General features: G+C 39.1%; 3 protein-coding genes across 3 annotated transcripts; 1 reads left to right on the top strand and 2 right to left on the bottom strand.

The window, feature by feature from the left end:
- Positions 1 to 446: 446 nt before the first annotated feature.
- C922_04635 (hypothetical protein) lies at positions 447 to 4,667 on the bottom strand (the record flags this gene model as incomplete). The annotated part of the gene is made up of 1 exon (XM_008820214.1): positions 447 to 4,667. The coding sequence occupies one exon, from the start codon at positions 4,665 to 4,667 to the stop codon at positions 447 to 449; it is 4,221 nt and encodes a 1,406-aa protein (XP_008818436.1).
- A 1,356-nt stretch (positions 4,668 to 6,023) lies between these two features.
- On the bottom strand, positions 6,024 to 7,262 carry C922_04634 (DNA-directed RNA polymerase II subunit RPB11; the record flags this gene model as incomplete). The annotated part of the gene is made up of 4 exons (XM_008820213.1): positions 6,024 to 6,074; positions 6,261 to 6,432; positions 6,627 to 6,713; positions 7,192 to 7,262. 4 exons carry the CDS (start codon positions 7,260 to 7,262, stop codon positions 6,024 to 6,026), a joined length of 381 nt encoding a protein of 126 aa, XP_008818435.1.
- A 3,510-nt stretch (positions 7,263 to 10,772) lies between these two features.
- Positions 10,773 to 15,811, top strand: C922_04633 (hypothetical protein; the record flags this gene model as incomplete). The annotated part of the gene is made up of 9 exons (XM_008820212.1): positions 10,773 to 13,997; positions 14,252 to 14,338; positions 14,491 to 14,523; positions 14,677 to 14,739; positions 14,883 to 14,962; positions 15,066 to 15,132; positions 15,248 to 15,303; positions 15,402 to 15,468; positions 15,752 to 15,811. The coding sequence occupies 9 exons, from the start codon at positions 10,773 to 10,775 to the stop codon at positions 15,809 to 15,811; spliced, it is 3,738 nt and encodes a 1,245-aa protein (XP_008818434.1).
- Between the last annotated feature and the right edge of the window lie 662 nt (positions 15,812 to 16,473).

The raw sequence follows: 16,473 nt of genomic DNA, 5'->3' as shown, positions 1-16,473 counted from the left end.
TAGAGAAACGGGTGAGCCGAAAACGCATTGGGGTACTCTTTTCAGGTTCGCCCTTGTTTCGGTGAGCAGTACGGATTTGCTCAAAAGGAACAAAAAAGACGTGGCGACATAAGACGTTTAATTCAAATTGCTCTAAGGGTTTGCCTTCAGCTGGTTTGGCTCGGCCAAATGTGCAATTTCCTCGAAGGGATTGCTTTCGGGGGTGAGACTTTTTAGTTTGGCACGAAAGGAGGGGCCATCGAGAGGGTAAATAGCGAAGCATGCGTGATCGAGCATGTGACGAAATAAAGAAAAAAAAAGAAACATCGAAGAATGGGCAGAAAATTGAACAACACGGTAATGTGTCTAGATGTAAATGCGCTGCTATAGGTTGGGAACGGGTGCTCCTCCGAATTCGCGTTTCACCGTCCTTTCACACCCCTTTCCTATCATTTGCCTCCCTCGCCTCAGTTCTCCTTCAGCTCGGAGAAGAAACTCTCCAAGGTGTTCTTTTTCTTAATTTGGGTGGTTTTTTTTTCCTGCGAGAAGAGGTTGTCCACACTTTGATTTTTCGTTACACCTGTAAAGAATTTATCGAGGAAGCCACTTTCCTTTCTCTCCTTATGGTCGCCCTGCGTCTTGGCGACATTGATGTACTGTTGGTTCGTTTGTTTAATGTCGGGGAGGTTTTTTTTCTCATCCTCAGACATGTGGTGATTATTGTTGTAACACTTTTCGTATATTTCTTTGCGTTTCTGCTCGTCGTCTTTATAATCTTCATCGTAATGTAAATTTTGTTCAAAATTTTTGTAGCTTTCATCTTTGATTTGTCTTTTTAAATATTCGTTTGTAATTTCGCTGTGCAGCGTGCTGTATTCGTCATCCACGAGACTTATAGACAGCATCATATTTTTAATATTTTTGAATAACCTAGACGTCTTGACAGCTAGTTTTTGATTTTTTTTATCATTTTTGAGTATAGCAAACATTCGCATAATCCACTTATCGTATAATTTGTTTAGCGATTTTAGGGTATCACTGGCACTTTTATTTTTGCCATCATTCATGTAGTCATAGTGTATGTTCGCAAATAGCTGTTTGCAGAATAGGTCGACTCTACAGCGCAATTCGTCGTACTGCTCCCAAGGTAAGGAAGTAAAGTCGCTATTGTTAGAATCGTTGTCTAGGGAGAGGTTCGGATTGGTTTGTATCAACTTAACAAATCTTTCATACTTAATTAGGTTGCATTCGTTGGTAAGGATGTATTTCTTCTCTACGTTGTAACCTAGACAGCTTTCTATCTTGTTCGACCTAGGTTCGATTTCATTTTTATTTAATTTGATAACGGAGATTTGTTCATAACTGTCAAAATAGAGAGGGTAGTAGTTGCATTCTCTGTAGGTAAGGAGATCATCATCGGGGTTATCATCATTCATGTCTTGTTCATTTTGTCCTTTCTCACCTGGATCCTGTCCTTCGTCAGTAGCAGTGTTTTTGCTACTACCTTTCATGTTTCCATGGAGATGTTTTACGTTTTGTCCAGCAGTCCTCCTTTCCGTCGGTTCTATTTTATTCAAATTGTTGAAATCGAAAACTGGGACCCAATCATACACAATATGGTTGGTGCTGTTCTTAAAAAGAGGGTATAATCCATATATAAAGTTGGATGTGTCCCTAACGTATGGAATGCCAAAGTTGGATATGTTGACCCAATTCAAATAATGACATGAAGGGAGAGACAAAACATCATCGTACAGTATCGTTATGTGATATGTGTTGTATTTGTTGGATTTCAAGTTGGTAAAATTTTCATTTACTTTGTAGAGGGTACAATGATATGTGTTGTTTATGTTATATGTGGAGACATCTTCAAAAATATATTGACAGGTGATCACAAAAAGGAGGTGCTCATATGCACAGAGAGCTACAGGTAAACCCTTCAAGAGAAAGGTGCTGATTATATATCCATAGGTAGAATAGACTCTAAGAAAATTACTAGATGTGACAATGGCGACGAAGTTATTTCCGTTGGCTACTCCTTTTATGAACTCATCATTTGGTAGGTATTTGTTCCAAATGACATTATCCCTCAGATTGTGAAAACATAATATGCTGTTAATTTTTGAGAAGGATTTTTCGTAGGGGTTGGATGCTAAAGCAAATCCGTAGGCACTTAGTGATGCAGACGTTACGTTGTAAATATCGGTGATTTTTTTCTTCCCAACATCTTCCCCTCTGAAGAGGTATAAATAAATGTAGGTCTTGTTTCCTTCTTTTTTCTTTGTTATATGTCCTATATCATTCCAGAACATACACCACTGATCATTTATATTTTCTGGTTCTTCACATAACCCTGGACATAGTACAATAAAATCGTCATGATTAATTTTTGTATAACCATTAATCTCCTTTTGCAGCAAATCTACTTGATTTTTTAGTTGTCTCAGTTGATCAAATTTGTCCTTAACGTAGGTATTAAATCCGGTTACGCTTTTCTGGTCATCTTCATTATCGAACAAATAATTTCTGTCTGCAAAAAGTGGGTCGGCATGGCGTCCTCCTTTAGTTCTATTCCTTATGACATCTTTATTTTTGTTTATAAAATCTTGTAAATTGTATACCTTCGGATTGTACTCATTGTCTTCTTCATCTCGGTTTGTGTGTCTCTTTTTATTATTCGAAATATGTTTCTCATTTTCGTCACTATTGTACTGGTAGTCGCTGTTTCTGTCTGCCTTCCTACCTTCGTAGTACTCATCCGCCTTGTCTTCCCTCTTGTTTTGCGCATCTCCATCTCGATCCCGTGCAACTTTCTTATGTGACATGTTGATAAAGGTGTCTTTGCTTTCTCCATCGTCATCCGTGAATATTTTCTTTTTCCTCTTTTTTACGTTATTCAAATGAAGGTACAGTTCGTCCGAATATGAATCGATAATCCTTCGCTTATCATTACTGCCTGTGTGTAACTCGTTACTAATTTTATTTCGCTGATTTAGAAATGTCGACGTGCTCTTCACTCTAAGTTTTTTCTTCCTCTCCATGTGGTAGTTATTGTTGTCTTTCAAAATATCAGCAATGTTGTTTATGGTTTGCTTCTGATGAATTGGTTTTCCAGCAGTGGAACGCTCCCAGTTGGAATCATCATTTTGGTATTCCTCTTCAGCGCTACTTGCCTCCTTTTCAGAATCGTTCCACTCGATTTTTTGCAAGATTTTTTCCCCCAGCAGTTTTACGTTGGCTAAGTGCTTCTCCTGGGCTAGCATTGACATATGAAGATGGTCATTGAAATAGGACAGATCAAAGTGGGAAATAAGATACTCGCTCTTAAATTTGTAGAGGCAGTACTCCAGTTCGAATTCCCACACGCAAAAAAGGTAATCGGCGCAACTTAATGTAGTCAGTAAAATTACGTTGTCCGAAATGGTGATGAACTTGCTGGCGTTGATAAAAGACTCGTGAATTTCTGCTCCAGAAAATTCGTACACCTTGTAGTTGTATATGGTTAGGTACCGCACGGCCTTTTTCCCACACAGGGAGATGCAGTGGTTTTTTGGATGCCAGTCGCAATTCAGAATATTTTTGTAATTCTTCGAAAGCTCGAAGATGTTCTTCACCTCGACACAGTTGTTTGCGGTGGCGTCTCCGCTGTTACAACTCCTATCACCATTGTCGCCGCTACCCCGGTTGTCGCCTCTACCCCGGTTGTCGCCTCTACCCCGGTTGTCGCCGCTGCCCCCGTTGTTGCTGCTTCCCCCGTTGTTGCAACTCTCTCCAGTGTCCTTCACTCCACTTGACTCCTGTGTTCCCCCCTCTGCCTTCGTATCCTGCTTGCCGTCCATACAAAGATCCTTCTTCGAAATGTCATATATGTACATATTGATGTGGTTGAAGACGGCGATATTTTGATAGTTCGTGCTCAGGCAGAAATTATACGCATACTCATGCGTCGGGAGCTTAATAGAACTGAGGTACCTGTCCCTGTACAAAATTAAGGTGTAATCCCTGTAAAGAATTAAGCAGTTCAGATTGTTATTAATTTGGAACATTTCCATTTTAACGATGTCGCATACTTTCCTATATATTAATTTTTCGTAAATGAACTCCTTGATAGTTTCGTCTTCTGAGAAGATACACACATTTCCGTGTTCAAAGGCGATGCAGACGTGGTTTGTTGCAGCCTTGGAGGTGTCCCCTTTCATTCCGTGGTCATCCGCTAACATATTGCTAGCGCTGCGCGATTCTCCGGTAGTTGTTGCGACTCCATTGGGAAGGTTATCACTATGTGGGGCACCATTACACGAATCAGCATTGTTGGGGTTACTCTCATGTGAGTTCTGCGAGGTTGGAATTTCTGCAGGTGGGTTGCCAATCTGACTGATTTGGTCCCTTTTCCCTTCTGTAGCTATGCCATTATCATTGTTGAACGAGCGGATGCCCGTTCCTCCAAAACGGGCTTCACTAATTCTGAGGGGGCACTTTAACTTTACGTTATTCGAAATATACACAATTTTTTCATTTTTATTTATATAATCGACGCCGTAGATGGCAATATTTTGTGCGCGAACCACCTTTTTTATTTCCTCGTATGTATAAAATTTTATTTTGTTTCCGCTGACCAATAGCAGTTTGTTGTCGTAGTGTCTCAGGAGGAGAGCCCTGTTGATGTCTGCGAAGAATAAGTCTTTCATTTTGGCGGGTTGGTTTTTGGAGGACTCCTTTGGAACTACGTATGCTTCGGCGCACAGAAGAATAGAACCGGGCGCCGAAGCGCAGTAGCTATAAAAACGGGTGTCCCTTGGGGGGGTGAAAATCCGATCTGGTGATGGGATCAAATTGTTTTTTCCAAGTTAAATCACTTTAGCTGCCGCTGCATAGCTCCTATTACATAGTTTCCATTACATAGCTTCCATTACATAGCTTCCATTACATAGCTTTCATTACATAGCTTTCATTACTTAGCTGCCACTATATCGCCGCAACCGAGCTCATTCACATGTAGGGGACTGCCCCTCTGTGGCTGAACAAGTTTGATCCCAATAGCACATGTGCTAAGGCACGCTGTGGAGCTTTTTTTCTTTTCGCGAAATTTCCCCCTCTGCGTAAACGTCATCCAAATCTTTTAGCACACTTTGGAGTTTAAAAATAATACAGCTATAATTGCATTTCTGGGAATTCCACAAAAGCATCTTTTTCTACTTTTGTGGGAAACATTAAATGCTTGCTTCGCACGAATAGGGGAATTTTTACATTTATTTTTAAGCAAATTAACAGATCAAAAAATGGTAATAAGTTGGTTAACTCGGTGGCTTAAAAGAAAGAAAAATATGCATACGTACAATTATATATATATATATGTATATATACAAATGTGCAGTGCATATGCTAGCGAAACAATAACTCAAGTGCAAGGGAAACATAAAGTTAAGTGACCTGCACAATTGTATACATAAGTGAATTTCGTTCATGCAATGGTGTATGAGTCATCCGACAATAATATGGGGCTATAACACAGGGCAGCTGCTTTCCTTGCACAGGTGAGAGAAAATCAAAAAATGAGAACACCAAAAATGAAAAATCAAAAATCAGAAAATAAGAAATAAAAAAGATTACATCTTGTGTTCGCAAAAATGCAGAATGCGCGCAAAGGTATACATACACATGCTCATGCGCGGATACGAACAGCCAATTTGTTATCCCTAGGGGGAGAGACGCCATGTAGTGTGTATGATGCTTTTTTTAAAAACAAACATGCTGTAGCTTAAAAAATGTTAGCAAAAGAGTTAAAATTATGAGGTAATATGATTGTACAGGGGTGGGGTGTATAGAACAAAAAATTTTCAAACAAATAGGACGCCAACATTTGAGCATATTTTTATGTGTGCGCCCCTACATGCACGCTCGCATATGCATTAGGGCGTATACATATGTACAACACGAAACGTGGATTCAAGAGGGAGGGTGAAAAAAAAAATTGTTCTGTGTAAGCATAATTCAAATTATCAAAAAAGGAATGACGTAGGAAACTCTGTAGAGGATTATCAACATCACTCGTCTGCGTAATACACACTCTTTTCCTTGTACCGTTGGACCTTTTTCTAAAGGATGGGGGAATAGCAAAAGGGTGAATCGGGGTAGTGGTAAGGTATTAAAATGGTACAAGCGAGAGTTGAAAAGGAGAAAAAAAAAAACCACGTTTATCTTTCCTTTCTGCTTATACATGTTCGAAGGGTCTTTACTTACGACCTTTTTTCTTTTTTTTTTTTTCCATTTATCGTGATTACCTTAAACGTTTCCCGCAGCTGTGACACATCGGACAGCAAACTGTTCACATTATCTGAAAGCAACTTAACCCCTGCATAACCCTTCGGCTTAATGGTTATTTCGATCGTGTTTTGCAGAGGATGCGGTTGTCTATATGCTGCGAACGTGACCTTGGGGTCTTGGCAAAGTGCCCTAATGAGGGGAAGAAACAGGTGATTGTCTGGCAGGGAAAGCTTCTTTCCGTCATGCGTGGCGGCACATATGCGAGAAAGCAAGGGGTGGAAGTCGACAACACAAACGCGATAAACACACATTCGAAAAGGACACACAATAAGTGCACACAATGTGCGCGGCTGGATGTCCTCCCTTTTCTGAACGCATCTTACTGCTTTATCAAATTCCCTATGGTGTGGTCCTCCAGTTTTATGGTAAATATATTGCAGTCGCCTTTCTCCGATATTTCGCAATTGACTCTGTCGACATTTGAAATGCAAGCGGTGGGGGAAATGAGCAGGTTTTTTTTTTTTTTTCTTGGAAGATATTACATGAAAGTTGTTCGTATGGTGGGAATCACACTTAAGTGCTAACGCCAGCGATTAAGTTTGTGGTGATGTGCACGATCACGTTAACGAGCTCATGAATGAGGGTCTCAATTTCTCTCCTTAGCAAGTCTCCCAATTTGAAAGTACAAAAGCGGGGGGTAGCATTTCGATGGAAATCATTCAAAGCGCGGCAGTAACGAGCAACATGGTTATGTAGAGTTAGCTTAAATAATCTAGATTAAAGGACGATTTTCCAGATGTTTTCCAAGCGCTCTGCGCAGAATACATTTTCGTGCAGCTTTCGCCCTAAAGCGGCTTTCCCCTCTTTTGTTGATTCGTTTGCTTCTACAACGCACTCTCTCCACACTTTCATCAATATATGCACATTCCACTTCGTTTTTTCAATTACTTTTTTTCTCCAGGCGGCAGTACAAGCAGGTCGATGTTTTCTGGCTTATTTGATAAGGTTGGGACAGACATTTTTGCGATTTTTTCTTGTTAAGGATTCGTGCGACTAAGATGAAGACTGCGGGTGGAGACTCTACCAGTAGAATTAAATCCACCTCATTATTGATTGTTTCTTTTTTTTTTTTTTTCCTTAATTTTCGAAGAGAAGTAATGTCACGATTATTCTTCCTTCTCCTGGAGGAGATGTTTCAACCGAAATTTGCGCAGGAGAAACCTTCGGGTCACTTATTGCGAACGGGACGAAAGTAAAATGTAGATACGTATGTAAATAAAGGAATATTCGCTAATACCTTACATAATTTGTGAGAAAGGGAGTAATTTTTTTTCACGTTAATGTAAAATTATAATATTACTACGTGATAAAGGCCCTTTTATTGTGGAGGGGGAAAAAAACAGCGTTTTTTTTTGAGCATGCCTAAACAGGGAAGGAACGACAAACTTTTCAAATTAACGAAGTGGGTTAGGAAATTCCCAAGAGCATATTTCTTTTTATAAAGAAATGTAGTCGCAATCTGGAATTTTTTTTTCCCTTTCACTTGAAAGGGCATACAAATTGTGAAGTACAAAAAGGGATGCCCTGAAGCGGCGAGCTTTCTGCACCACGCAGTGAAGTTGTCATTTTTCCCCAAAACTGTGCGGGCGCTTGAGTACGTATTTATATATAAGTGCACATATTTATATATATATAGTTGCATTATTCGAACGAAGGGGCAGTTTTCACCTTCCCCTTCTTCTGTGTCGGAAAACTTTGTGGATGTTAAGTGAACATGTTTTTTCCTGCACGCCTAAGTTCTATGCACAAAAATGTAAGCATAGGCAGGCGCTTATGTGTTCCTGAATATTTCAAGAGGGTACAGCAAAGGGGCGAAAAATGGGGAATTGAATAAGCAGAAAATGAACCAGCAGGTGGTTATGGAAAATCGCGAGCTACCTAATTTTAACACGAATGGAGTTTTTAACAGGGCAGAAAGGTGTTCCACATATGGAGGATCCATGTCAGTGTTTGCAAATTTTTCGTTTCCTCTCAGAAGACACAAAAAATGTTCATAAGAATATTATAGACTGTTCAAATGGCCCTATTGGGGGAGGGAGAATTTTGTTGTATTGTCCTTTTTTTTTCAACAATGTCAATGCAGAAATATAGCAGGGAAAAGGAAACGGAAAAAAAAAGGCGTTCTTCGTTTTTACAAAATAGTAGGGGTTCCTTTTTTTTAAAATTTTATTTTCTATGTCCATGTGCTCTATTTTCAGGAGGAGCGACTGTGTGAAAATGTATGGTACTTTTTTTAAGGAAATTTTTTTTATTCGTTTTGGTAAAGTATTTTCCTTCCCATGTGTCTATTCTTGAATCTATACATTTGTGATGGCTAACAACAAAGGACGGTTTAAAAATGCCATTTATTCGATGGCGCTTTGTGCAAGAATTTCCCCCATTTGTATTGCATCAGATGTGTTTGTAAACGGTCTTTTTAAGAGGAAGCAACGATAGGCGTTTTTATCATCATTTTTTACGTTGAAGTGGAATGAGAAATTGCGTGGGAAATTAAGGAACGGTGAACACACTGGTGCGATTTTCTCTACTCCACTGGCGCGTTAAGCATACCGCGCATGTGCGCATAGTATATATAAATATATATGTATATAGATATGTATGTAATGCATACCTGTGCGCCCCCTTTGGCAAAGTCGTTACACAGACATTTCGGCGAGCGGCTCTCACATGTTCGCGGAACCTTTTGCGTTTGTCCCCTTGTATATATATGACTTCACGAGGGAAAACATAAACTTCGAAATTTTTGAAAACATTGTGCCGTCACGCACAAGGCGATCTGTTTGTGTATATACATTTTACGTGCGCCCCTTTATGAGGCACGTAGGCCATAACTTGTTTCACATGCACTGTTTCCACTGCGAGGCTTACTTCACCTCGGCAGAATTGCGAATATGTAAATGTATAGGTCAAGACATACATGCATACGTATGGTCAAGTACGCGTGTTCGTACTCACTTATCTACACATGCAGAAATAGTCGTATTCGCCAGTGATTTCCTCGAGGGATAATGCGCTCCCCAGACAATAGCACTCCAAACTTTTTACGTGCTGGGAAGGGGGTGATTACAGTCCTTGCGGATAAGAATATTTATATTTGTACACTTATGTTTAATTTTTCTGTACGTTTTTATGAGCGTGGGCTGTGCATGCATATGTACATGCAGACGCTTCTCATGTTATGGAGTGGTACCTTCAACTTGCATATACTTTCAAAATTTGCCTAAATTGCAGAAATTTAAAGATATGCACAAATTTTAAGAATTCCCATTTTTACGAATACCACGCGCATTTGACAAGAAGAAATGGTTACGTAAAAATTAAGAAGAAAAAAAAAAGATACACCAAGTATAGACTTAAACAGTTCGATTTAGTAGGAAACTCTTCTCTAGTAGACTTTTTTTTTTTCAAAGGGATGTTAAGAATTAAAAATGCTTTGCTGTTTTACGACTTTGTTGTATTGCCATTCGTTTATTAAAAACTAGGGTTGTACTTTAACTTATTTAATTCTTTATTTGTTCTAGGTAACATTCGTCTAAGTAGTACAAATCTAGGAAATTTTTTTTTCCGCAAAATTTCGTAACATTTGTGAATAATTATGTGTTTTTTTTTTTATGTCCCATTAAATGTACAATCTGGAGTAAAAGGGATATAATTGTTTACAGTAGAGATAGAAACCCTCATCTGACTTAACAACTGAAGAGCAAATTTTTGCCCCAGCTTTTGTTTAAAAGGAGGGAATTATAAAGAACAACATAAAACACAGTAAAGCTAAATAGATGGAGAGAGGGCGAAGTAGCTGTACATATCTCACAGAATTGAAGAATCGTAAGGGAATAGAAATACTGCCCAGTTGGGGACAGCCCTACAAAGGCCCCTTCATTTGGTTGAAGGGCACAGGGAGGCAATGCAAAGAAGAAGGCTCTTCAGGCAATTATAGTTCCGTGGAGGCACCACACCGTAAATTATAGTTATATGTACCTTGGGCCTTATAACAAGAACGTCGAAAGAGAAAAAGGAACCTACAAAAGTGCATGTTTCATGTTTTTCAGTATATCTACCAAATGTAAGTATAGTGAAGATCCGTTTTGAAAAGGGGTCAAACTTAAAAGCGCCACGAAGTTGTGCTGACACGGAGGTGTACACTTTTTTAACCTCGCCATTTTACTGTGTGCCTTTCCTTTCTTGGCCTCATAAAACTCACGCTTCAGAATATAGCCAAGTAAGAAGCCGTATGGAAATTCCCCTGGTGCTTATGCACGCAGGGGTAGATGCAGACGGGGGCCAACTTTTCCTTTCAGCTTGATAATTTATATTTTTGGAAAAGAGGGGTAAAAAAAAAAAAAAAAAAAAGGAAACAAACTAACTGCGCTAATTGGCGAACTAACTGCGAAGCGAATTGTTAAACCAGGGGAGCTACTCGTCAGAGGGGGGAAAAATGCAAGGACCGGAAAACCAAGTCAACGCACGAAATGAAGAACCTCACAAATAAGACCAAAAAAGAGGGAGAAAACATCATTCTAAAGTTAGGGGACAATACATTAATAGAAAAACTGGAGTACCAGATAGTACCGAAATATTTTTTACTAAACGATGACAACCATAAGGATGTCTACTGCTTGCTGAAGAAAACGAATTCGAAGAAGAGCGAAAAAGAGATGATGAATGAGGAGAAAGAGAAAAAATTACTCAAAAAGAGACAAGACGAAGGCGAAAATTATGATGGGATACTCTTTTCGGTTTCAAGTCATAACAACAGTGGTGTGTGCAAATTGGGACCGCTCCATTCCTTCCCCAGTTGTCATTACATATGTGAAGAAAGGAATGCTGCTCACCGGGGGAGCATCAAAGAGGGGGATGTAAAAAGCGTTCAAAGCAAGAAGAACAACAAAAATGCTATTAACCAGTTAGGCGAACAGAAACATATGTTGGCGAACCAAAACCCTGTTCATCTTACTCCGAATGGTAAATGCGTGGAGAAAACAAAAAATGACAACACACATTTCAGGAAGGAAAATTTTGTACGTCTATTGAGAAATTCTTCTAAAAAGATTCTATGTTCAGCTGAAAAAGTGAAAATTTTTAGAAACTTATTTTTGAAAATAAAAAGGAAGGATGAAAATTTTTTTTTCGATTCAGAGGGGGGAGGAGACAGCCTCGGAAAAAGTGTAACAGGCGAATGTACTCCACATGAGGGGTGTGTGATATGCCGAAGGGGGGAGGAAGCAGCGGAGGAAAGGGCGAAAGAACATAGAAGAGAAGAAAACAAAATTTTTACGATATCTTGTACGGACAAATTAAACGGAAAAGAAAGAAGCACAGGAAGGAGGGACCGCGAAGCCTTTAGCGAAGACTCTCCCAAAAATAACAGAATGAGAAAGGAAGAAAACGACCTAAACGATAATTATGATTCTGTCACAAATGAAAAAGAGGAACACAAATACATTTTAGATAATTCCCTAGATGATAACACGAAAGAAACGTATCCTGTAAAGTATGAAGATGAAAGGAAAAGGACAAAAATTTTGGAGAAAACTTTAGAGGAAAGAAAAAGCAGAATGAATAAGCTCCTTCTCTTAAACATCGCAAGAGATAGGCCATTCAAGCCAAAGGAAATAACAAAACTGAGCAGGCTGAAAAGGGCTACCGGTATAATCTCGTATGCAGAGAGATTTCCCAAACTGGTATTGCAGCCAAGTGGTGATGACTCTACCATTGAGTGTTACCCTTCAGACATGAACATAAAACAGTGTGGTGTCAGGGGGCACCAGAGGAGAATCGCTTTAGAGGATAAAACGGAAGTTGCTCCCAATCGTAGAAATGAAGAACAACTAGGAGATGTTATAAGGAAGAAAAATGCCGACTTCATTTTGTGTAACAATTCGATAAAGGCAGATAAAGTGGACAAAATAAAGATAAAGGGGTTGCACATCTCCAGCAGCAATAAAAAAACAATTGCACCATTTTTGCGTAGAAGGACGAAGAAAGGGAAGAAGGAAATTGCTAAAATCGTGGAAAGTGGGGCGAAGGGTCGGAAGGACCACACTGATAGGGAGGAATATTGTGTGAGCCAAATTATACAATACAATGAAGAGTGCCAAGTGGGCGAGGAACAAAGCAGAGGACACAACCACCTTAAGGAGGACCCTGCACGGGAGACTCATAGGTGGAAATCATTGGCTCTCTGTGTGCAAAAGAACAAAAATGATGATCCCCAAGAGGGTGTTGCGAACGTGAACGTATCCAATCAAGAGCATCAAGGTAAAGTTAGACGTACCATCAAAGATGTTTCAGAATTACAGAAAAGTGACCCAGTCGCAGTGAAGCAGACGAATTGTGGGTATCAGTCTGACCCAGTGTGTAAAAACGTTAGTGACAAAATGGGGAAGAAACGGGAGAATACTTTTCACTTCTTCTACGAAGAAAATGGGAAGACAACCGGGGAAGGAGCGCCACCCGATGGGCGAATAAACGTAAAGAAGATAAACCCCATGCAGACATCCTCCCGGCACACATCAATAATCGCGGACATAGTTAACAGCCCCAATAACAGAAAGGAAAAAAATTGTAGCAAAAAGAAACTCTTCTTTTTTGGAAAAAATAAATTGAGGATAAAAAATTTTATTAACAAAAATGAGATATTTAATCTGTCCAGAAAAGAAGAGAGTAGAAAAATGATAAGCGAGAAGTTAGACAGGCGAGTGAGCCACGCATCGGAGAAGTTTCCCCCGCACAGTTTTGCAACACCAAATGATTCTATGAGCAACTTGGGGGGCATAAAAATGGTTAGCGGTGTAAATCACGCATATAATGGTAGCACGTTCAATAAAAAAATCGCCCAGAAGAATATAAAAGTGGAAGAGGAAGTCCTTTCTGCGTATCGAATAGAAGTGGGTGACAAGAAAAGGAAAGGTGAGGATCACCCTTTTATGGATGAAAAAGGAACAGCGACTGTCGAGGACGTAAGCACCGACACAGATGATTTAATGCGCGTTTGCATTGGAAACGAACTTGATGGAAGCTTAAAACATGGTGTAAATTTAATGACCGAAAATGACAGCTTCAATGCACGTGAAGATGATACCCTTGCAAATGGGAGAACTGATGAAGACAGCTCAATTTGGAAAAAGAGTAGCTACAGGGACTGTTCGAATAATTACACCAATGCAGTCGATGAAGATGAAAGATGTAACCACAGCATGTCATACGATAAACAGAAATTACTGATGGAGGATTTAATAACCAGCGTGTCGAAGGAAAAGAATTATGACAATCCTTATCAGAAGAAAAAAAAAGTGCTTGAAGATCGGAAGGAAAAAAATCTGAACAGAATCTCTGAGCTCAAATATGAAGACACCAAAATGGAACGTAAAATAAATGGGTTAAAAAAGAAGAAAAAAAATTTTCCATCGTATTTTATGAAGTTAAGGTCCTTTCTCTTTTTCCAGCATAGAAAGAGGACCAGGACATTAGACTCGCTCACCGCAGAAAATGGATCCGATAAAGTTATTGGAAAGAAGAAGTTTCATTTAAAAAGGAAAAAAAAAATGAAAAAATTGAAAAGTCTACGGTTGCTAAACATGTACAGCTCGAAGAAAATGATGGACAAAAGAAGCAATGTAAGGGCAGGAGATGGCCATTGCGAAAATTACCAAACGCGGGAGTTTTTGTTGGGAGAACAGAGGGAAGAAGAAAGGGTAAGTTTCCGAGGTGGGGAAAGTGTCTATTTTTTACACCCCAGCTCGTTCGTTCGGTTATGAGCGAAACTCTTTTACAAAAGCGTTGCAGAGTGACGAAATATCTTAATTTTGCGTATCACCGTTTTTGAATTGCATCCATTGAATCGTCTGTTTCATTCACCTGGGTGGTAGTCGCATGGCTGACTGCGCAAGGTGACATCATATCACGTTATATAATATCTCTTTTTTCTTTTTTTTTTATTCCTCACAAGGGGAGGAAGACCATCGTGCTCGACCTAGACGAGACGCTTGTTCATAGCACGTTAGGGGGGGAGAGGTACAATTCTTTCAGGATCCACGTAAGTGCCCAAATGGGTGATAAAACGGAGGGGGTCATCTTTCCGTTCGCACGTGGCTACATAGATAGATGTATATATGTATACATATCTACATGTGTGCCATTTTGGCCGGCTGTGCGGTTGATTATTTCTTCACGTGAACTTTCTTACAGATCGAGCTGGGTGACGGACGCTGTGTAATTTATGTGAATAAGAGACCAGGTAAGATTAAAAAAAAAAAGAAGAGGAAGTATAAGAAATGCAGACGCAGAACCACTCTTCACCTAAGACACGCAATAGAAGAAGTAATAATTTCTTATTTACTTTTTATTTTTCCATTTTTGTGAAAAGGCGTGGAGCATTTTTTTAAGGAAATATCGAAACATTACGAAGTGGTTATTTTCACAGCTAGCTTACCCAAGGTAAAAAAGAAAAAAAAAAGAAAAAGAGTAAAGGTGCAAATAGGTATAGGAGCAAACGGAGCAGACTTGTGCATCTTGCCTAAAAACGCAACAAGTTTTTTTCCCTCTTAAAAATTTATGTTCCCCGTTTTTTTCCAACTCAGTATGCAAACGCCGTTATCGACAAGTTGGATAAGGACAACATCTGCGCGTATCGGCTGTTTAGGGAATCCTGCACCTTTTGGTATGCACATTTGCTTTCATAACGGAACGTTTAATTTGTCGTAGGCTTGACGAGCAAAGTGGTAGACAATAAAAATTAATTTCCCTTTGCAAACACTTTTTAGGAATAATAATTATGTGAAGGATTTAAAAATATTGGGACGAGACTTAAACAACGTCGTTATCATTGATGTATGACCAAAAATGCGTTAAAAGAAGGAATATGTGTGAATATCCATTTTGGAATAGGCAACACATAAAATGCGCTTCTTCACTACCACCCCCGACTTTCACCTCCCCCTTTCAGAATTCAACCTTCGTCCATAAGTTTTGCGAAGACAACTGCATCTTAATCAAAAGCTGGTACGATGAGTGGTGTGTCCATTTTGCGCATTTACATTGTAAGTACATATTCTTAATATATTTACAAAACGCGCTGTGGTGAATTCCTTTCCCCTTAGGTTTGACGACCCAACTGATAAGGAGCTTTACAAGTTAATCCCCTTTTTAAAAAAATTGTCAAAGAAGGTAAAAAAAAAAAAAAAAGGATAAGAAAGGGCCACGCCCGTTTAGTTACATAATGTGTGTTGTACATGAAGATATATACGCAACATAAGTTTGCACAAAACTGTTTATGTAAATTTGTTTACACCGTTGTGTTAGTACATTTGGAGATTATGCTCCTATGCGTTGCCGATTCATCCATCAATTTTACACATTAAGGGAAATGTTATTTTTTGGTGGGGGGCTCCCTGAGCTCTTCATTTAAAATTTTTTTTTTTTTTTTTTTCTTCTAATTCTCTCCTTTCAGAAATCAGTTATACGTGAACTGAGAAAGTATAACAAGAAAAAGAGGAAAAGAAAATTTTAAAACATTCTTACAGTGAAGTTATGACCCCTTTGTACCGCCCAAGTTGCACAACATTTGATAATGAGATATGCGATTTTTGCCCTTTTTTTGTTGTTTTATTTTTTCTTATGCCATTTTTGGGTAATTGACTCTTTACAATTTTAATAATTTTGCGAGGCTGTTTAAGCGCAAAGGCCATAATGCAACATTTTGACATCTTTACGTGTTTTTTTTATTTCCGTTTATAAATTTTTAATTTCCCGCATGATCTGTACGTACATTATTCATGCGCAAACGTTTTGGCATATAGCTATACGCCATGTTAGCAAAAATTTCCCCTTCTCTAACGTACGTACACAATTTGGTACGTCAGCGACAAACATGTGGATGTAGATCATGCGCCCATATAAGACACATACGCATAAAGGGTTTGCTAATCGTATTTCCACTTAGTGGTGTAGCAAATTTGTTGAGCTGTAAAGCATTCCTACATGTGGAGCAGCTTATATAAAATAGTCCCACATTAAGTTAAAGTGGAAGGATTTTCCCCAGTGCACGAGTAACTACGCGGGACGTATTTTACCCATGTAAATTCACCCATTATTATTATATCAATTTTCCCTACCCTTTTTTATTCTTTTACATTGGTAGAGGGTTATGCAAAAAGATGCGTATGTTTTCCA

This window comes from Plasmodium inui (assembly GCF_000524495.1).
Source record: "Plasmodium inui San Antonio 1 unplaced genomic scaffold supercont1.26, whole genome shotgun sequence".
Lineage (NCBI taxonomy): Eukaryota > Apicomplexa > Aconoidasida > Haemosporida > Plasmodiidae > Plasmodium > Plasmodium inui.
This window is presented reverse-complemented; position numbering and strand designations above follow the sequence as displayed.